General features: G+C 39.3%; 1 protein-coding gene across 1 annotated transcript; it reads left to right on the top strand.

The window, feature by feature from the left end:
• The first annotated feature begins 401 nt into the window (after nt 1-401).
• On the top strand, nt 402-11,014 carry LOC120433837 (eukaryotic translation initiation factor 3 subunit A). The gene is made up of 6 exons (XM_039600785.1): nt 402-556; nt 700-755; nt 1,586-1,696; nt 1,819-1,887; nt 10,031-10,126; nt 10,666-11,014. The coding sequence occupies exons 2-6, from the start codon at nt 714-716 to the stop codon at nt 10,753-10,755; spliced, it is 408 nt and encodes a 135-aa protein (XP_039456719.1). The 5' UTR covers nt 402-556; nt 700-713; the 3' UTR covers nt 10,756-11,014.
• The last annotated feature ends 11,412 nt before the right edge of the window (nt 11,015-22,426 follow it).

Below are 22,426 nucleotides of genomic sequence, written 5' to 3'. Positions count from 1 at the left end.
ACCAATGTGAGCATACTAAAATGGTACTTCTCTATGCCTGAGGATACAAAGATTCATCTTTTTTATTACATAGTTAAATTAAATGATGTCTCCTGATGGTTTGTTTCGATTAGCATACAGACTGAAATGTGCCTGTACCTTTTTTTTTAAAATAAGGGTAAAAAAAAATTTCTTTGACAAACCCGCCTTAATTCTTACTGTATGTGATCGTGGTTAAGATACAGTGACCCACGAACTTTAATTTTTAAAAAGTGTCAACTATTCATTATGCTCTTTTTGGCTTCCTGACTTTTTATTAGCAGGACAGTGGCAATTCTATCACTGCACTGTGGAAATGACCTGCATTTAAGTGTTGCGCTGTTACTGTACAAAAACCTCCATGACTCTGATCGTGATCTTTCTGTTGGGACTTCGAGCTGAGTAGGACAAGTCTGTGGGTATTATAAAAGATTGAGCAGAAGAGGAGGCAATCAGAGCGAGGTGAGAAAGATCTCAAAACACATTGAACCCTAAAGAGTGTGTAAAAAGAGAGGACACCGTTCTTCTTAACCTACAGGTGAGTTGAGCTAATTTTTTATTAGCTATTTAACTCTAAATGCTACAAAGTTTTCACAGCTTTTGAAAGAAAATTAAATGTGCAACATAAAAGCATCACTGAGACTTAATAAAATGTGAACATCTGTTTATCTTGAGCTGCAGATCTGTTGTTTAAGATGGCGCACGAGAAGAGGTTTCAAGGAATTCCCATGTCAAAGGTAAGTTACATGCTGCTGGGATTGAAGACTCGTGGGTGTAGGGTTAAAAGTTTTTTTCATATATTTATTCTTCACCAACCAGACAGATAATTATCCTCAGATAACATAAAGTAGAACAATTCTGAGAAAAGCCAAGAAAAAAAATCCAGTAAAATCAACTAAACAATTTCCATTTTCCCGGTGCATTTGTTCCACATGTGTATTTGTCATTTGGGTTGAGATCTTGTGAGGCAGCTGAGGTCATAGCAGATGTCATTTAGTGTCATTTTTATATTCACGAGACCTTTCAGTGATCCCAGTAAAAGGGTGACCTAGTTATGTAGCAGCAAACAAGCAAGTTAACAAACAAGTAAGTTAACCCTTATGTACTGAAATCTGATGACTTCTTAAAGTGATTTAAAATACACAAAAATAAATGAATTTTAAACATTAAAAAAAAATTTATACATGTATTTTCGTTTAATTTTACCCAAATACATACTTGCCAGTTCTCTAGACAAAAAACATTTAGCCTTGTTGGCCTGCATCACTGGACATTAGCATCTAGTCACGGGTGTTGCACTAATAGTAACATATGTGGCATAAAACTATGAACAGAAGCTTAATGTGTATCATAAAGTGTGGTGTGTGTAAGGATGAATGCCACATATAAATATAACTTGACTCTTGATTCTCTAGTAAGCCGTTTCACTGAAGTACTGAAAATATCCAGACACCACCAAGGGAATACTTTTTCACTTGTGTTTCTATAGAGCACTTCATCATATTCCCTGTGTTCCAGTATTGACGCTGTTTCATGACACTCACAAAAGCCGCTTTTCTGATTCTAGTCAATGAGAGGTTTGTGTAAAGAGGAGGACTATGTGTTTCTGGGAACGTCGGAAAGGACAGAAGGAGCGGTGGCTTTAGGGGACGACTGGAGAGACAGGAAGGAGGAGAGGGTATGGCAAGTGTTACAGAATCAAATATTAAACCCCACTTATGATGCGCAAATTTCATGTATATTTATGTTTGTGTGTGTGTGTTGTGTGCGTGTGCATGTATGTGTGTCTGTGTGATTTAGGTCCGCAGGCGATTAGAGCAGGAGCAGCAGGAAAAAAAACGACTCAGGGAAATAGAGGAGAGCAAGAAGGTGAGCTGACGCGTGCACACAGACACATGACTGGATGGTTCACACTCTACAAGTCCATACATCTGCAAAACAAACAGAGTCTTCACTTCCAACCTTTGGCACAGCATGAAGGGTTGCACTAACTGACAACAGCTTAGGCTCAACAGCTTGTACTTGTTTCTTCTTAGAAACTTCATGCCTGTTACATACACATACACATGCACACACAGGTTGGACCCAGTAGCCAAGCAGTAGTAACTGAATGTGACCAGTGTGGTGATAGATCAAGCCGGCTATCAGCACTATTTATTGGAAACCAGGCACTGAATGGTTTTAGTCTTTCAAAGAGTTTAATGATTGAATGTTCTTTCATTGGGAGGATGCTTTCCATAACACTTTTTAAACAGTTTTTTCAAGCCGTCGGCCAAAGGTTTTGTGTGAAAATGATCTTCCTTATTAAGTTATTAGCAATTACCAAACGTGAACTCAGTGTTTTTTGTTTGTTTTTTTATTTCCTCCACTTAATCTCTGCTGTGAAGATGACTCATTTATTCACATTCTAAGACAGCGAGCTTAGCTTTTCGTGAGACCGGGTTGTAATAATCAGCCTGATGGAAACAGAGAGCTGAACTATCAAGTAGACGGGCCGTGGTGTGACGCCAAATCAATGAGCATTAATCTACCGTTGAGGTTCACTTTGTTGCTCAGGGCAAAATCAGATCGACTTCCATGGAATTAACAGTCTAGGTAACACAATTCTGGCCCTCTGTCAAGACTGCCACGGTTTATCAGTCGCTTTGGGAAACCATGTAGACACACACGTAGTAGAAGAAAGAAATAGACATTTGGCAGTATGAAACAAAAGAAAGTGGTTTTGCATTGATAGTGCGGGTTTATTCAAAACACAGCACAACACATAAACAGTTGCCAAAACAGATGGACACCCTCATGGACTTGGAATGCACGCATACACTAAACAGCTGTGGACGCTTTGAGCAGTTCCCCAATTTTTGACAAGAGCGTGTTAAGGTCAACAGGGGACAAGGGCTTGCTGTTGCTGTCAGTGTTTCTGCTTCTCTGCAGAAAAAATAAAAAGACAGGAAGCTGATGACAACATTTACCCTGATAGAGTAGACAGTCACTCTCACAGCAGTATGGAATGTACTTTCTGCTGAACCCTTACTTAACCCCAGACCCACACATCAAAAGTACACACAAATGTGCATGGACTCAGTGACTTATGACCTCTGACACATGCACAGAGAACACAGATAAACATGCAGCCGATGCAGAAAAGCAACCTGAACCCAAACAGACCCCCAGTCTTCATTAAACAAGGGTTAATCTGGTTAAAATGTGACACGTGCTCACCACTGGAATGCCTTAATCGACCCATATGAATACCAGAACATGGAGATTTAACTGAGTGCATTACAATGAATTCAACCAAAATAACCAAACAAAAAAAAAACTTAATAGATGGGTGTCTTTTAAACATAAGCTATATTGCCAAAAGTGTTCACTCACCCATCCACGCCATTGAATTCAGGTAAATGCTTCCATGGCCACAGGTGGATAAAATCAAGCATCTGGGCATGCAAACTGCTTCTACAAACATCTGTGGAAAAAATGGGGCGCGCTCAGGAGCTCAGTGAATTCCAGAGTGGTATTGTGATAGGATTACAAGTCCAGTTGTAATTTCCTCACAAATTGAACTTAATTCAGCTGCATCCAGGACTTATTGATTTTTATAGCCTGGTCTCAGACAAGTGAAAGTCCTTGAAAAAGGACTTCCATCACCAAGCACAATGCAAAGCATTGGATGTAGTGGTGTAAAGCATTTCTCTGGAGTGATGAATCATGCTTTCCTGGGAATCCAAAGACGGAGTCTGGGTTTGGTGGTTACAAGGAAAACGGTACTTTTACTGACTGTATTGTGCCAAGTGTAATGTTTGGTGAAGGAGGGATTATGTTGTAAGGTTATTTTCAGGAGCTGGGCTCTGCCCCTCAGTTCTTCAGCATACCAAGACATTTTAGACAGTTCCAGACTCACAGCTTCATGGGAGCAGTTTTGTTGATGGCCCCTTCCTGTTCCAACATGACTGTGCACAAAGCAAAGTCCATGGATGATTGCCTTTGGTGAAGAAGAACTTGACTGGCCTGCAGAAAGTCCTGACCTCAACCAGACACAACACCTTTAGGATGAATTAGAGACTGCAAACCAGGTCTGAAGAGTGGTCAAAAATTCCCATAAACACAGTCCTAAACCTTGTGGAAAGCCTTCCCAGAAGAGTTGAAGCTGTTATAGCTGCAAAGTGTGGGTCAACATGGTATTAAACCCTATGCATTAAGAATGGGATGACACTCAAGTTCAAATGCGTGTGAAGGCAAACAAGTGAATACTTTGGCAATATTGTGTATTTCCAAATTAGTTCTTTGGGACAAAGAGTTCTTGGTTTTGAGCCTGTTTTTGCTAAATTATGTACTATTATAGGCAAACTCACTGAATAGTGATTGCAAGAACAAGCAACATTTTTTAAGTCTTACATAAGCATCTGACATCACCTAAATCAAAGGCCTTTGGTTCAGAGACATGGAGGCAGATACCGTGGTAGTACTGTGCTACTGGCTACATTAGATTCTTTTGTACTGCTCAACTTTGGCGCTGCATTAAAAATCGACATACAAATTATAAATCTGTAGTGAAAATTCTGAAAACCTTTATCAGCACAGTTCATTGCTGCATGCATATTTTTCATGTTACAGATCATGCGTAAATAACCAGACCCAGGAAAGCTGCTGTTTTCTCTGATGAGATGAGGCAAAATGGAAATCATCAACATCTTGTCCTTCATATTAAATAGGACAGGTACCATCCTGATTGCTACCAGGTCACACTTCAAATGCCAGAATCCTTAATGGTTAAGAGGCATTCTGCTGTCCAAAAAACCGAACAAGCAACTGAAATCTCACAGAAAAAGCATTCAGCTTTATAAAGTACAACAGGCTTCAGCACTTTAACTTACTTATTTTATAGTTCTGTATAGCATTATTATCACATTGATCTTCAGAACCATCTATTGAGGAATGTGCATTTTCCCCGTTCCCCCCATTCCTTTGACAACCTGAAAAAGTCATAGGGTGCAGCATAAAAACAGGTCAGCTGCAACATCCTTCTTTTATATCTTTAATTTTAACGGACAACACAGAGCTGACCTTCAAAGACATGTCAGCATGTGTCCGGCATCCTTCCTTCTTGCAGCAAACTGGATAGACAGACTTCTGAATTCTTCAGTTTCCTAGTTTTAAGATTGAGTAGCTAAAATATTAATTAGCAATGAGATGCAATGAAAACTCCTGGAACCAATGGAAATTCCTGAGAGCCTTTGTCAAAAGTGGTGTTTTGTTCATTGCTGAAAATGTCATCCTGAAGTTTATCTGAACACAAACCTTACCCCAAGCTTGAGAGTTGTGCTTGCTCATCGGGGGTCATATGATTGTTGGGCTTTTCTCTGTATGTATTAGTGTAGGGTCTACCTTACAATATAAAGCACCTTGAGGCACCTTATTTGGCGCTGTCTAAATAAAATTGAATTGATTTGAAAAGAGGAGATTTTCGTGTGGTGAGGGTCTCACTCTCAGTACTTAGTAATTAACTAATGATAGCTGTATGCAGTCTATTAGCTCATATTTACGGTTAACTCCCCCAATATGTGTTGAAAGCCATTCCTTTGGGTTTTTTTATACAAATAATGTCTGCACCTTAGTTCTGTTAGTGATGGAGTTCACCTTTCTTCACCTTTCAGTTCCCGCAGCATCCTGTGGGAGTATGTGTTTATGTCGTTAGTTTCTTTAATGGCTGATAGCAGCTCCAGTCTTCTGCTTGACGACAGACCAACGTTAACCAAGTGTGACCTTCCTCACACTTGGTTTGTTCTTTTATAGTTGACGTCCAAACTTTGACGTGTTTCACACATGAAGTGCAGATGAAAATGCTTATATAACTTTCTTGTGAAATACAATAAGTATGACCTTCTGTCATCTAGTGTCATCAGCACACTTAGAGAGGGGGGGGGGATGTAAACTGCTAAAAACATAAAGAGAGGGAACACACATGTGTTTACATATTTGTGTAACTTTTTCCAAAATATTAGCGATTACTAACAAAAGATGCTGTGACTCAGTCATGAGTGAACATTACATTTACACAGAAAACATATCGCCTGCGCAGCGATCAAAACTTGATTCCAGCCTTTGAATTGCAGTTAGCTACCTTAAATTTCACACTCCGTACATCTTTGTACTATGTGTGCATTAGCTGCACTGTGACTGCTTTCAGGAAACATTTTACTAGAGCCAAGATTAAGGTTAATTAGGAACTATGACCTCAATTGACAAAATGTTGGCACACTGTGTAAAACAAAATTTAATTAAATTAAAAAAAAGAAAAATAAAGAAAAAATGAAATGATTTTCAAATCTAGATGCATTTCTTTATTCTCAGTACAAAAGAAAAAATATTAAATGTTTAAACTAAAAAAATATTAAATTTTTGAAAAAAAATATTAAATTTTGAATCTGATAGCAATAATACATATCAAAAAAGTTGGGGGAAATAAAAGTTAATTGGCAACAGGTCAGTAACATGACTGAGTATAAAAAGAGCCTCTTCGAGAGACAGGGTTTCTCAGAGGTAAAGATGGGCGATTTCAGGATAATGTCCCCCAACATAAAATTTTCATCATCTACAGTACATGGTGTCATTAAAATATTCTGAGAATCTGGATAGCTGTGACAGAAGGAGCGAGAGTAAATGGGCAGATTTAGAAGATGGTGGACCTGCTGTGATGTGGTTTGGAGACAGTGGCACTGACAAAAAGACATGAGGCTGGGGGTGGCAGAGGTGAAGATGCTAAGATTTTCATTGTCAGTGACGAGTATGGATTGGGCAAAGGGTGTTCAATATGTAGCTGTCAGGCAGGAGGAAAAGAAGATGACCTCAGAGGAGATTCATTGGTGTGACAGAAGAGAAAGGGTGACATGAAGGCAGATGATCAGCTGTGGCAACCCCTAAAGGTAGCAGCCAAACAAAGAAGAAGAAGAAACTTGTACGAATCTGGAGAAATCTCTGTGCATAAGAGGCCAGCAGTTGATTTTGGATGCCTGTGGTCTTCAAGCTCTCAGGCAGCACTGCATTTTTTCTGTCTTGGAAATCACAGCATGGGCCCAGGAACACTTCCAGAAATCATTGTTTGTGAACACAGTTCACTGCACCATCCACAAATGCAGGTTAAAGCTCATTTAAAATGGACAGAGGCAAAGTGAGAAAACTGTTCTGTAGTTAGATGATTTGAAATTCAAATTTCAGAGGAGCTTCAGTTTAAAAAGCCTTCATCTCTGATTGTATATGGGTGTATTAGTACATATAGATCTGTCAGCTTGCACATTTGGAACAGCAACAGCAATATACAGTTTTTAGAACAAACACATGCTCCCATCCAGTTGATGTTTTTTCTTCAGGGAAGGCCTTTCGTATTTCAGCAAGACAACACTAAACCACACACTCCAGCTATTAACGTACGGCTTTGAGGTAGAGTCCAGGCGCTGAACTGGCCTGTCTGCAGTCCAGACCTTTCACCAGCTTAAAACATCTGATGCATCATGGAGCAGAAAACACAGCACTGAAGCACCGGGACCATTGAGCAACTAGAATCCTGAAATTGGGGCCTTAGCTAAATTTTTCAAATGTCAAATACTTATTAAGGAACATTGTGTTTTCTGATTTTGGCATCAGCATTCAGTTCTATAATCAGAAGAATTTAGCTGCTAATTGCACTTTATGTAAATACTCCATTATGTGTTAACCCTTTAAAGCCAAGTGTATAAAAATAAATAAATTGCAAAATACATTTTTTAAGGAATTAATTGAAAAATAATGCCCAATGTTACAAATTTGGTACACATTTAAACTTATATATGCAAGTTCGTTTAAATTAAAGCAATTATTAGAAGGTTTACCAAATATTCCTTTTTCCAAAAATTGGAATTTTCTGGCAATTATTTCATAGTTCAGACTTTAAAAGGTCAATTCAACTAAAAACTAGTAGCACTACTACTAATACTACTAGTACTATTTTTAGCAGTCTACCAGACTACTAAAATTATTTTTAAAAATGTAGTAGTTTAGTAGTCTATAGTAACCATGTTTAGCACTTTTATATTGTGCTTAAGTTTTGAGTGAAACTCTGTGAGTTTGAACCATAAAATAATTGAGAGAAAATTCTTTTCGTTTTTTACATTGGAGTGTTTATTGAACCTTCTGACAAATAAAAATGTAAATTTTTAAAATTAAGTTTTAAGTTTAAATTTGTGTCATTTGTGCTACAGCCGGCAATTTAAGGAATTTATTGCTTAAACATGTATATTGCAATTTATTTCATTTTTTCAGGGTGAATGTATTTAGTAGAGGTCTGAAAAACTGTGTTTTTCCTGTTTTGTTATGTATGTATCAAATGCGATATAGTTGTCATTACAGGGTTGAACGTCCAAAATCTAGACCTGCCTTTACATTTTCCAAAGCCATCCAGTGGAACAAATTGGAGTGTTTGCCAGGCTGATTCTGCCCCTTATGTTTAACACCCCTGCTCTGTTATCATGTTTCACTTTAATTGGAATGACACTTTAAAAGTTATTCTGTATTAAATAAGACTTAAGACAAGACATTGAGACCATAAACTCAAAGTATGTAAGAGGTCATAAAGCCTGTGAGCAGCAGGGCCATGGAAGTTTTACTTTTCAGACCTGGAGGTTACATCCATGTGTCCGCCTGTAATTCTCCATATATGCAAGTACATCCAGAGAGGAAATAAATCTAAGCACAGAAAAAAAACCACACAATCATTCTCACTTAATCCTCCATAATATTTTGAGGCTCTGTAGGATTATTTTGATGGCTAGAGTTCCCCTGGTACAGTGATATAACAGTACATACATTCTGCTGGGCTTGCACCTCAGAGCCTTAAGTAGGCGTGTTTGTATGTGTGTGATGAAAAGTTCTGGGTCTGCTGGCGGGTGTGTTCCTGACCTCGAATTGGAATCTCTTGTTGAATCTTTTGGATCCAGTTTCCTGCAGTGTGTTTGTGTGTATTTTTAAGTAGAATTTACACACATGTGTGTGTGAGAGAAACTGAGAGCCCTTTTAGGCTAGTGTATGAAAGATATGACGTGGGATATATATATATGAGAAGGCCGATGCGAGTTGGGCTCAATGAACAGCGCCTGTCATTAATTAACATTCCCATCATGCTGTGTGTGGGTCTAGGGAGCTGTAATGTTTAGAGGAAGTTGATGTGAGCGAGGGAGTCATTTGCTCTAATGTCAGTCAGTTTCAAGCGGAAGACTCGCTTACACATGTGGAGTGAAGGTGAAAGCAGTTACACAGTGAATGTGAACACACACACACACACACACACTTCCAGACAAACACCAAGACATTCTTTCCTTAAAGGCCTTTAAATGATTACGGATGGGGATATGGGGTAGCACTCTTGGTGCAAATTTGCTCAGACTGGCGATCACTGACAAGTTGACAAATTGAGTTGATTATTTTCCAGCTCAACTCCACTGACAACTTCGTGGGAGCAATTTGCCATCTGGCAGGTTTTGGTTATTGTGGAGTGTCATTGTGAGGATCAGTCAGAGGGGCTTTGGGTTGAAACATTAACCATCAGCAGACGTGTTACTGTTGTAATTCTGAAAACTACGGATGTAGTTAACCTCATTTTTCATAAACAGCAGCCACATAGAAATTAATGGCAGACTGATTAAGACAAATGGAGTATAAAAAGGCAGTGCCTGCTGCTGGACTACTCTAGATGGAATATTGCTTGTAAGCAGGGTACAGTTCAGATTCTTTACACTGACAGAATGGAGAGTTACACTTAAGATCAAAGCAGCCTGTATGTGGCCCACAGTGTAAAATGAGTTTGACAATTCCTTACTATGCAGTATTATTCCATGTCCTTGGTTTCCCCAGTAAGAACCACCTCCTGTTCTTAACATCTGATTTCAAAAGGAATGAAGCGATTTCACAAAAGCAGCAGCTAAGACAAATGTGTCCATCTTTTATATACAGTCTATCTTAAAACTGCATTTTGGTCTTTCAGGAGAAAGAGCAGCAGTGGCGCACTCATGTAGCAGAGCTGACCTCCAGCCAGGAGAAGACTCTGCAAGACAGACTGGCAAGGCTGCGCAGATTCAGGGTGAAGATGACAGGCAAACACATCAAGATCTCATTACCAACTGCTGATGTGAAAATCATGCACCTGCTGTTGTTTGATGTGGTTGCTGTGCTGAAATTCACGTTAACCATACGAGATTCAACACCACAAAGCGACAGCTTAAGCAGCCACAAAGCTTCTAGAGTTTCACTGCTCCAGCAGCACAGAAAAGCTTTTTTTTTAAAGATAAAAGACATGGTGTTTATGAGACACTGAGCGGTCATGGACGAAGTCATCAAGTTACAGAGCAGTTGCAATTTAGGGTCATTGATCAGGTTCTGGATAAAGAGACTAGTGAGTAGCTTTGAAGCGATATTCATGAGTTTGTCATTATGTTATTCATTCTGGTGCCAAAAGATGATTGATCTGTTTTTCAGTCAAATATCATTCAGGGATTTTTTTCCCTATGCTGGTCAGGTTTATGCCATTGCTGTCTACACACATATTGTTCACCTAGCAATCACCAAATGTGTAAGTGTTTAATGTTCAAACACTCTGAGTCTTTTTTTTTTTTCGTGCAGGAGTTCCAGAAGAAGGTGATGGAAGAGGAGTCTGGAGAGGAGGGTGCACCAAGCAGCCAGGCAGTCAATCAACTCCTCACCAGGATGTAGATGCATTAAAGGATAATCAAGAAGAAGGCTGGACCGCTACTTTAGTGGCCAGAACATAGCATTCTAATGCAAATATAAATTTAACAGTCACATACTGAATGAACTGCTTTAAATCTTTTAAAGTTAGTTATTGTATCTGGCAGTGCTTCTTTTTGGGGATTATACCAGAGATTGCTGACTTGTGGTTACAGTGTAATCTTGCCTAAATGAAGCATGCATTCTCCTTGCTGTTGCAAATCAACTGGCTGTTTGTCTGGTGTAACTGAGATTGTTTTTGTTTTGTTTTGGGTTTTTGTGTGTGTGTGTGTGGGGGGGTTGCACTAACAGTCAAAATGTCTCTAGAATTCTTCACAGAGCATTGACTTTTGTTTCTCTTCAGAAAGTTCAAACCAGCCATCAGGCAACCAGACGTGATGGAAATGTTAAACGTCTTATTTTAATACAGTAGACACGACCGAAGGCTGATTAAGGAAAGGCAAGTTTGGGAGCCTGTACAGCAACTTGTGCTCACATAATATTTGACTGTTCCTAATACATTTTCATCCCGCTGTACCGCTTCTGTTTCTTTTCTTTTGTTAAATTCTTATATTAAACCGCAGTTGTCCAAAGGGCTACTGAGGCTTCCTCATGTGTTATCAGGAGAAGATAGCCTAGTTTGGATTAAAGGGAGGAAAAAAGCCCAAAAGAACATTCAAAAAGACAGGCCCCTTAAAACTACTATGAACCTGAAATTAAATTCACTTTTTCGTATCCAGAGAGACCTAACAATGTCTTATGGTCCACAGGTCAGCTTCTTAAGTGAGGTATTATACCCATACGTAAATCTTCAGCATGTTAAAATGCACACATTTTTCAAAATGTTTCAGTGTATGTTGGCTCTGATTGTGGTCTCTAGATTTAGGCTTCCAGCTACACTATGTAACTAATATGGTGTGTGCATTCAGGACAGTCAAGAAAGCCTGGTTAGAGGGATTAAATGGAAAAGATAGAAAATAGTCCTTTATATATTCAAAGTCTACTGCAGTTTTAGGGTCATAGAGGAAACAAATAACAGGCCTAACTTAGTCAGAGTTGTTATTGGCGTCTCAGCTGTGATCCCTCTATGCGTGAATGTGTGTGTGGAGTTAAAAGTTCCTGCTTTGTGCGTTCACATCCTCACATGCAAGCATGTGCATTTTGCACATGCGCAATAAAGTACTTTTACTTATTTGTCTGCACATGTGTGGGGACATTTTATACAGTGCATTAACCCACCGGTTGTGTGTGTGTGTGTGTGTGTGTGTGTGTGTGTGTGTGTGTGTGTGTGTGTGTGTGTGTGTGTGTGTGAATTTAAGGTGCGGGCTGGGGCGTATTTCAGAGTGACACATGAAAGAATTTACATCAGAGTCCTATAGAACTCTTTCATCAGTGCACCGAAGGGCAAAAAAGGACAAAACATGTCGAAAGAGATGGAGTGAGCGAAGGTGAGACGTGGAGGAACAGGAGTTTCCAGCGTGTAACAGCAGATCAGGAAAAGAAAAGAGGAGAATATGTCCTACAATGCAAAGTATAGTATTGCCTGAGGACACAGACATACAGGAACATGAACCCTTTCCCTCCCTCCCACAGTGTCTCTTCAATAGTATACCACAGTGTGAGCCTTCTCCATGTTTATAATTATTTATTATATTTTATATTATATATTTATTTATTAAAACTGTGGACAGGTTTCCCACATTAAAGAGGCTTTATTATTCTAATTGCTTGTTTTATTGTACAATTAAAACAGACAAAATTCTAACGAAGAAAAAGCTCCCACTATATGCAGAGCAAATGCTCTGTGGAGTTAACTATTCATTTTTGCATTTTCAACTGTTACACCCAAAGCAACACACAGTGCACAAGAGAGGTGTAGAAGAGAGTGCAGACAGGGTGGAGTGGGTTGAGATGACAGAAGGATAGCAGCAAGGCTGAAAGGGAAGGTTTACGAGACAGTAGTGCTGTGAGATGATGGACGATGTGGTAGAGCTTGATGTGGAAGAATTGTAGATGATAAGATTTTTGTTATTTAAAAGGAAGAGCTTTGGTTTAGCAGTTTGGAGACAAAGTGGGAGAGACAAGGCTGGGATGGTCTGGACATGTGCAGAGGAGGGATAGTGAATATACTGTACAGAGGATGTTGAATAAAGAACAGGCAGGCAGGAGGAAAGAGGAAGACTTCAGAGGATGTTCAGGGATATAACAAAGATGGACATGCAGAGGGTTGGTGTGACAGAGGAGGATGGTAAGGACAAGATGAGATGAAGGCATTTGATTTGCTGTGATGAACAATAAAGGGAGCAGAAGAAGTCTGTGATACAGCACAGTCAGAATCTGCTCCCTTAAAAAATTATGGGAGTTTTAGTATTAGCTGATTTATCAGCATGTGTCAGTTTTCCAGATAATTTGAAATCTACTAGTTGCTACATATAAAATCAGAACAGAAAAACAGTTTATTTTTAAGTGTATTTTATATTGGGGCTTTTATTGTTTATTGACAGTGAAGAGAAGACTGGAAAGCCGGGTAGAGAGAACAGGTTAAGAGACAGTGTGTGTCAAATGTTTCTGCAAACCAGTGAAACAGTCTTCTGTAACCCAAGAAGCAACCTGCAGGGCTGAAAAATGAAGCCAACATGCAAAGGCCAAAAACTGTAGTTCCCAGTGTGGCCACTTGAGGCTGATTTCAAAAGTGAATTGCAAAATTTAGTTATAAAACCCCACATGTTAAAATGCCAACCTAAAAGCATGTTTACAACCAGCTCAAAAAAAAAAAAAAACATCCATCCTCTTCCACTTATCCTTATCAGGTCACCAGCCTGCCACAACACTGTAAAATCTAATTAGTTCCCAGAACTCAAAAAACCTATGAAAACTCGTTGCCTCAAAAACATTGAGTAAAGTTTACTTAATAATAATAATGAATTGCATTTATATAGCTGTACAATTCCACTATTCATTCACTCTCACACAGGCAGCTACAGTTGTAGCCACAGCTGCCCTGGGGCAGGCTGACAGAAGCGAGGCTGCCATATCGCGCCATCGGCCCCTCTGGCCATCACCAGTAGGCGGTAGGTGAAATGTCTTGCCCAACGACACAACGACCGAGACAACCTTCCGGTTAAAAGACGAACTGCCAACTCTTTGAGCCACGATCGCCCCTTAAGATGACTAAGTTAAGGCAACTTATTCACTTTGTGGCTGTAGCTCAGGAGGTAGAGCAGGTCACCTACTGATCGGAAGGTTGGAGGTTCGATCCCAGGCTCCTCCAGTCTGCATGCTAAGTGTCCTTGGGCAAGATACTAACCCCAAGTTGCTCTCCGATGCATCCATCGGAGTATGAATGTGTGTGAGTGTAGTTAGAAAGCACTCAGTATAGAGGTAGTGCTTGTGAGAATGGGTGTGACTGGGTGAATGTGGCGTGTTGTATAGAGCGCTTTGAGTACTCCGGGAGAGTAGAAAAGCGCTATATAAGAATCAGTCCATTTACCATTTACTTTGAGTACAGTGTAAAAACCTATTTAGTTTCCAGAACTCAAAAAAAATATGCAAACTCGTTGCCTCAAAAAAACTAAGTAAAGCTTACTTAAGATGACTGTTAGGACAACTTATTCATTGCAAGTCTGCAGTATTAAGAATAACTTGATATTTCTGACTGTACAATACTAATTGTTTACCTACTGACAAACATTTCAAGTTCAACTAAATGAAAAAATAATTTGTGGTAACCTGAATATGATTAAAAATAACAACACTTTTTGTAATGATGTTAAAATCAGCCCAACTTTTATTTTCAAATGCAAAAAAGTATAACAGCCAACATACTGGACACTGTTCTCTTGAACAACAAACAATTATATTGCCAACATTGTAAGTTGCCAACAACTTACAATGAAACAAAGTCTCAGATTTAATTATTCTGAAAATAAGTTTAGGCCTACCACAAGTTTGTTTTGTACTTCCTTATATAATCAAAATAAAATATTTATTGTTCTGTCACAAGTGCAGCCTCTAATTTAAACAACACATTTGTTTTTCATTCCAACACAGGAGCTGGAATGTTGTAATATTTTAAGGATGCTTGTTTCCAGTCCAGGCATTACTGCCTGAATGACTATCATGGATCAGGGTGATCCAAATGTAAGTCCAGAAGAAAGTCTTTAACTTCCCTTAAGTGCAGCGGCAGTGGATGTGGGTTGGAGATGCAATGAGCTCGAACCTGCAGACGACCATCTTCACTGACCACACCATCTGTGACGGAGGACTCATCTCTCCTGGTGTCCTGCAAGCAAACAATCATATTTTTTGGAACATGAACTTAATTGCTTTCCTAAAACATTTTTTTCTGCATTTGGTATAGAACAGACTCCAATTTAGACAATCTCAGGCTCCCTCCCCACCGGAGAGGTGACATTCAATGTCCCACTTGTCAGTCTGGATAGCCGTGACCACCACCCGACACACAATAATGTCATGAAAGCATCATTTTATAAAGGGCTATGCAAACCTGGCCAATAACTTTCATTCTAATGATGTGCAAAATGATTTGGGCACAAAACAAATTTTGCTGTTAGAAAACTTGCAGACTTCACTATATACAGTGTAGACCCTCTAAACTAAGTTTGGGGGATGTGATCTTTCAAGAAATGCAGACCAAACTGTTGTTGTTCGTTCACTTACACAGCACGTCTTGTAGAATTAACTGGAGTCAACAGCAACAGCATAGTGCAGTCATATCTCAAGTCTAATAACAGAAGACAGGGAAAGATCAGTAAAGAAACAACTTCTCCAAACCAAAGCACAAATAAAACAATAAGTAAAACAGGTTGATCTAAAGTATGATGAAAGTTCAGCCTAATTAATATAAATGTTACTGACAATTGCTAATATATTGGAAAAACAAAATACTTACCACTGAGTTGATATCTTTCTGTCCAACAGCAGGAGTGCTGGTCCCGAGCCTCAAAGACAGTAAGAAGCAAGCAGAGGGAGAAAAAACAGAACATTTTTTAGAAGCTGATTTGATCTTTAATGGCTGTGCAATCATTATAACTTACAGCACAGAGGGTCAATGTAGACCCCATACGACCAAATTAGACTAACACATATAGTATTAAAAACACCATCTACTACTGTGTCTGAATGTGTGGTATTGGCACTGTCAGTTTAGGCCTAAAGAGATATGTGTTTAAAAAAAGACCACATAATTTAAGTATAATCATTACATGCTTGTTAAAAGTTAACTTCCAATATATAAAGTTTCTAATAAGCAAAATGACCAGATCTAACATATGGCAGGGTTTATATGTAACATAATGTTTCTTATGATTCAACTGTGGAATTTAACTTAATTCTTTAGAAGGACAAGCTATTTTACTTTATTCTCAAGTATAAAGCCAACCTAGACTTTAACCATTTAACAGGCCACTAATCTGGATTATAGCTTTCACAACAAAACTTGTTTTTAAACACATTTTTTAACAAAATAAATACTATTGTTATTATTATTATTATTTAAAATGTAATTAAACAGAAAAGTCGGTTAAAAATAAAAGCAGTTTGCTTATGTTGTTAAATAAAGGCTAGATTTACATTAATAGATGCCACATATGTTCATAAGTTGCCAGAAAGCATTAAAAAAAATAGACGTCTCCGAAAACGTCGGAGCATTTATGCAAATATGTGATGCCTTGATAAATCGAGCAGATATTTGAACTTTACACAGCTACATTCTCGCCTGAAAATATCTTAAAAGTTTATTTTGTGACCCTGAAAAAGTAATATTTAAAAGTTTTTTAGCCGCTCTCCTCCCCCATTGCCGTGCTTACAAGTACGCACAGGCTCCGACAACCGCAGCGGACAAATGCGATCCTCCTTTTCCCCAGACTACCCTTTCTGGGTCACAAAATAACCTTTTAAGATATTTTCAGGCGAGAATGTAGCTGTGTAATGCTCAAATATCTACTTAATTTATCAAAATATCACATATTTGCAAAAGTGCTTCAAAGTTATCGGAGAGCTCTGTTATCCACCAGCGCGATAGCTGACCGGGAGGTCAAGGCTCATAGAGCCGGTGAGCACAGCTAACTCCTGGCGTATTGTTTTCAACCCCCCTGCGGTCTTTTGCTACTCAGGTTAAACATGATATATATAGTTAGTTAGTTATGGCTATGGATTGAAAATACCCCCCACACCCCACCCTACCCCTAACGGCTGCACCTCCCAAAAAATTTTGTCTGGGCTCTTATCTCACTTTTTTATTTCAAACAATCAACAGAAAATTTCACAGACATATTTTTATATAAGGTTTTTAAAACTGTGGTGTTAATTTTTAAGTAACATGAGCCCAGCGGCAGCAGCAACACTAGGCTAACACTAACTACCTAGCAAGATTATAAACCTGGTGCTAAACTAAGAGAAGCCACAAAATCAGTTTGAATAAGAGTAAACATTTACTCACCAAGTCAGTGTATCAGGTAAAGACCCACAGCAATGACAACAATAATATCTTGAGCTGAAGCTTCTCGTGGTTTGCTTAACATATTCCAGAAAAAAATGCTGGCACCATGAACATGTGGACTGATCCGTGCGAGGGAGGAGGACGGTAGTGACGTGGCATTTTCAAAACACATCGTTCTTCCGCACTGAGAAGCAAAACTTCCAGCTTACTTAGTTTTTCTAAGTTAAGACAACTCAAATAAATTGGGTTGATCAGCGTTTTTGCATAAAAAGTGCTGGTAACTTACTTAAATTGAGTTCTAATAACAAATTGATAAAAATTGAGTTCAGCCTACTTAATATTTTTAATTAAACGCAATATTAGATTTTACAGTGAAGGCTAACACTGAGGGATGGCCATTCACATCTGTGGGCAATTTAGAAACACCAAGTAACTTAACCCCACTAACTGCATATCTTTGGGCCATGGAAGGAAGCTGAGGTACCTGGAGAGTAACACGTGCAGGACCTTCTTACTTTAAGGCAACAGTGCTAACCACCACACCACCATACTGGCGTAAAAAAGGGTTTTGTTTCCATTTCAGGTTTCCCTTTTCATTTCATTTCACTGGACGAATTAAAAAAAAAAAAAAAACATCCATTTGGATCCTGTTAAGGCATAAATTTAGGATGATGCCACTTTAATTGACCAGTGTTCTAAAACAGCTAAACAACAACAACTCTTACCCTGAGGCTAAGTGGAAAAATTAGAAAATTCCTTGTCTTAGGAATCGAAATTCTTTTTGGAAAACATGGACCCCACATCCTTTGAACCAAGGTTAAGAGGTTATCAGCTCTCACTTCAAAAGCCTGCATCTCTGATTGTATAGGGGTACATGAGTGCACAAGAATGCAACATTCCTCTCCCAAATATCCAGCAAAATGGACTTCTCAGTTCTCAAATATCTTCCTGGAGAATTGCAAACTCACATTAGCATGTAGGACCTTTTTTATTGTCTGTGTAGGGTCAGTCATCCAGGTCACAGTAATCTTGAGTGCTTAAGAAAAGAAGGCAATTAGACTTCTTTAAGTTTTCTGAAGACATTTCACCTCTCATCCAAGAGGCCTCTTTGGTTCTAAAAACAAATGGTGGAGAGTCCCAGGTATTTAACCCCTTGTGGGGGTTGTCTTGGTGCATGCTCAATCATCCAGGTAGGAAATTCCCAGAAAGTTGATTCTGTTCTTCTAGTGGGTGTTGTCCCCTTTAGATGTGCTCCTCAGGGTAGTTGGCCTACTACTGATCATGTCGTCACATAGGCCAAGGTGCACTTTAAACTCAGCAACACTTAAACAAAAACTGGTTCAACCCAAGGACAAGCTCCCAAACATAAGCTACACAGCACAATGTATGTTGTGCGGTCCAGTGTGGAGTGCTCGGACCTCGAACCTTGTAGAACATAAACCTTCACTTAAAGAAGAAAAACACACCCTTTCAAGGATTCCAATGTTCACATTCTGGACTGAGATGTTTTGAAAGAGAGGGAAAAGAGGACATCTACGTCCACTGTGAACGACCATAATGACACCAGCTGTCTGCCACCTACAATGGAGTCTTGAAATGCCTTACCAGGTGCTTCAACCCCCACTCACTGCCTCAGGTGCCTTCCACCGGTCACATGATGGGGTGGGACAAGGTCTCACAGTGGTTTCACCCTTAACCCCATTGGTGATCGTAACAACCCACCCATGTTTTTACACTTTGGCTCATTTGACAACTCACATGCTCAATAGTAGTTCAATGACCTTCAGGGGAAAAACCCACACAGGGATGAAACTGTGAGTCTCCACCTTTTGTGTTTAGAACTGAAGAAGCCTCTCGGATGACAGGTGAAACATCTTCACATACCTAAAAAAAATCTAGCTGCCTTCTTTACAAGCTCTTAAGACAACCTTTCCCGTTACGCTAGAACAGAGAGAACAGCAGTGGTTGAAAACTAACCTGTGGCGTTGTTTTGCACTTGGCTGGCTTCTTTTGCATAGTCCACAAAAAAGTTTGTAAGACTCCTTGGAAATACTGATTTCTATCACTAAAAGTGTGTGTGACACAGCATTGTGTCAGGTCTGACACGCAGAAAATATTAAAAACACAACCGCAAAAGTCTGATTAATAAATAAATACACTTTAAGAAAAGGATCAGACCTCATTGATAGTAAAATTAAAATACACTCAAACAGCTTTGATGGATTTATCCTGCCTCTCACCCACGGCAGCTGGAACAGGCTCCAGAGGCCTGTTTAAAAGAACTGTATTTTTAAAAGGCCTGGCTATGAGTCTTGCAATTATTCAGTGTAAGAGTTGTGTGACCAACATAAGTCTGACAGTGAAACTCTGTTACATGCCACAGTTTGCAGCCCTGAACATGTTATTACACCCAAAACAAGACAAGTTAACTGCACCTAGCTGATGCATCGTGTGAGGAAATACAGTTTTGTCATCTAAAGAGACACACCTAGAGAGAAAAGGAGCACTTTTCAGAAAAGTAAACAGTATTATGGCTATGAAGGTACTTTATTTTCTTACAAATAGAATTCATGATAGAAATGTAATAAAGGAGGATGAGCTAGTTAAACATTTAGTTCTCAAACTGCGTGTGCAGAGAACCATAAGCAGAAGCATGAACACTATTGGAGACTTGAGACAAATCTGGGCAGGTGAGGAATTAGCCAGAGGCAGGTGACTGACACACACACACACACACACACACACACGCACACACACACTTTTATGAAACACAACTGATGAAACGCACACCACGTGTATGTCATCTAGTGTCAACAACTTTTAGTGTCTGGTGGATCACTTTTAAAAAACCATGTACAATTACCAAAGTTCTCTGTGTGCCAGCATTCACTTTCATACCAGGAAAATATGCTGCACAAGCTATTTAGGTGAGAACAGTCTAATTTCACGTTTTGCATTGCGAAGATCTGATTAATTTATGGTGTTTGCAGACTAACGAGGTAATCACCACAAGAGCAACTAAATGTCACATGCTTAGAGTATAAATCAGTTTGTAGTATGAATTAAATATTATCACAGCAAATGATTAAGAGACAAGCCAGACATCTTTTATTAAATAAAGGAGGATTTACATTTTTATTTCTCTCCGACTCTTTGTCTGCTGATCTTTCTTTTCTTTGTAGAGCTTAACAGCCCAAAACATTTGGTATCCTTCCCTTATATTTACGTTTTCACTTTAAGGTTTTCATTATCTTACATGACATTATTCATGCGATATTCTGCAATCAAATAGCTTCAAACCAGACTTGCATTTATTCAGCTCTGTGTCTTTGCATATCCCTACCTCATTTACCTCCTTCGGTCATGAGGACAGAGAGAGTGCAACAGGTTCGTATGATTTCGTGGTCAGCTATCAGCTTATGCTCAGACTGTGTGTCATGCTAAAACTAGGTCAATAAATCCAAATATTTATGTGCCTCTGGTCCCCGAGAGCAGGGTTTTTTCGTTTGTTTGTTTTGGGGTTTTTTCTTTTTTTCAAATGAACCAGCTACAGGCTTTAATATACATTGCCTGTTAAGCCAATGTAATCCTGAAAGCACACATATACTCAGGAGATCAGACAGTCAAATCAGACTGACAAATACATAAGGTTAAAAATCTGTTGCATATCCGGCTTTAGCTGAGTTAACAGGAAATTTGAACATTTCCGGTGTTATTACATCATCATTAGCCTGCAACTGCTGCTCTCTTTTTTAGAGAGCAGATAACCAAATTTTGGATCGTTCAGCCCGCTTACAAAAGTCAGGCAAAAGTTTGCTTGACAGACCAGAAAACACATTTTAGCAACAACTAAACCTTACCCTAGCCCATGTGAGGAATGTGAATCCCATAATGCCACACTCAGGATGTCGGTTTGTAGGAATGTGTTTGCCACCACCCACAACTCGGCAGCTGGTGTTGAATTTAATCTCAATGTCAGGATCATGTAAGCGGATTGTGATTAGACACAGTTGTGGCCAATTCTATAGATTTTGGCCATGTCTAAAGTAGTGTGCGCACATCCTTCAGCCTAGTTTTACACAAATATTTGAACAACCACCTGTTTATGCTACATTCTGTGTCTGGCCCACAGAAAGCCACAAGGTTGTTTGCTATCTAATTTTTTCTCTCTCTCTAAATTAACTTAAGCTACTTTCACAGATGAATAAGCAACCCATTGCACTCAGCAGGAGATAGTCCACGCTAGATTGCTATGACTATTGAAAATACCGTCTTTGGCTTAGGCAAAGAGAGCTGCCTGGGTAGAGCGGGAAGCCAACAGGACAGCCATTGCCTCAGTGAATTCATGGACAATCACCCAGTGGTGTTTTGTCAGGACAAGGCCTTGTCAAATCTAAAAATAGATATAAATTAAACAATGTCTCTCAACTTTCATCTTTGACATCGCTGTCATAAAGCTTCTCACCTTTTTCCATCAATCCACACGTTACTGCCACCTTGTGAGACAGTCAGGTACTGCCACTGAAAGTTGGGCTTGTTTGGTGCACATAGGAAACTGTAGCTGTCTCTGTTTCTCTCTTTGTATGGGTGTGGCCATCTGTTGTTGAGGTGAGTGGAACTGGGCAAGCTGACCATATCTGGTCTAATGAAACAGGCAAGATGAAGGCTCACAGCGCTTTCAGGTTAGCATCTACGAGATTGTCTCAATCTAATATGTTTAAACAGCTGCTTTGTCAACACTCTACATCCATCCTTCATTGGTATGGACCATTAACCCAGTGGTTCCCAAACTTTTTTTGCCAGCCCCCCCAGCACAAACACATCCTCCAACCACACACACAAACATTTTGCTTTCAAACTCCCATGCAGTTTATTTCACACCTCAAACCTCAAACATTTAGTAAACAATTAAACAAATAGAAGTAAACTGCAATAAATTACAGGTAGTAATAAAATACACTAACTCTTTTACGCTACGTCCACACCTACACGGGTATTTTTGAAAACGCAGCTGTTTCTATGCGTTTGGGCCTTTCGTTCACACGTAAACGGCGTTTCGAATCACCAAAAACTGAGATTCCTTAAAACTCAGTTTTTTCGTTTAGGTATGGACGAGGAATACGGAGTTCGTCACGCAACGCCAAAGGTTTGTGCCTTTTTTTCACGTCACGCTGTGCACCACATTATTGTTTACAT

The sequence above is a fragment of the Oreochromis aureus genome, linkage group 17 (genome assembly GCF_013358895.1).
Source record: "Oreochromis aureus strain Israel breed Guangdong linkage group 17, ZZ_aureus, whole genome shotgun sequence".
Classification (NCBI taxonomy): domain Eukaryota; kingdom Metazoa; phylum Chordata; class Actinopteri; order Cichliformes; family Cichlidae; genus Oreochromis; species Oreochromis aureus.
Note: the sequence above shows the minus strand (reverse complement) of the source record. Positions and strands in the feature narration are given on the sequence as shown.

Bases quoted from the DNA above. Each gene is read 5' to 3' on its own strand.
- LOC120433837 (XM_039600785.1), top strand. From the start codon at position 714: ATGGCGCACGAGAAGAGGTTTCAAGGAATTCCCATGTCAAAG. The intron at 1,888-10,030 runs GTGAGCTGACGC...TTGGTCTTTCAG, and splicing joins AAATAGAGGAGAGCAAGAAG to GAGAAAGAGCAGCAGTGGCG. The intron at 10,127-10,665 runs GTGAAGATGACA...TTTTTCGTGCAG, and splicing joins CAAGGCTGCGCAGATTCAGG to GAGTTCCAGAAGAAGGTGAT.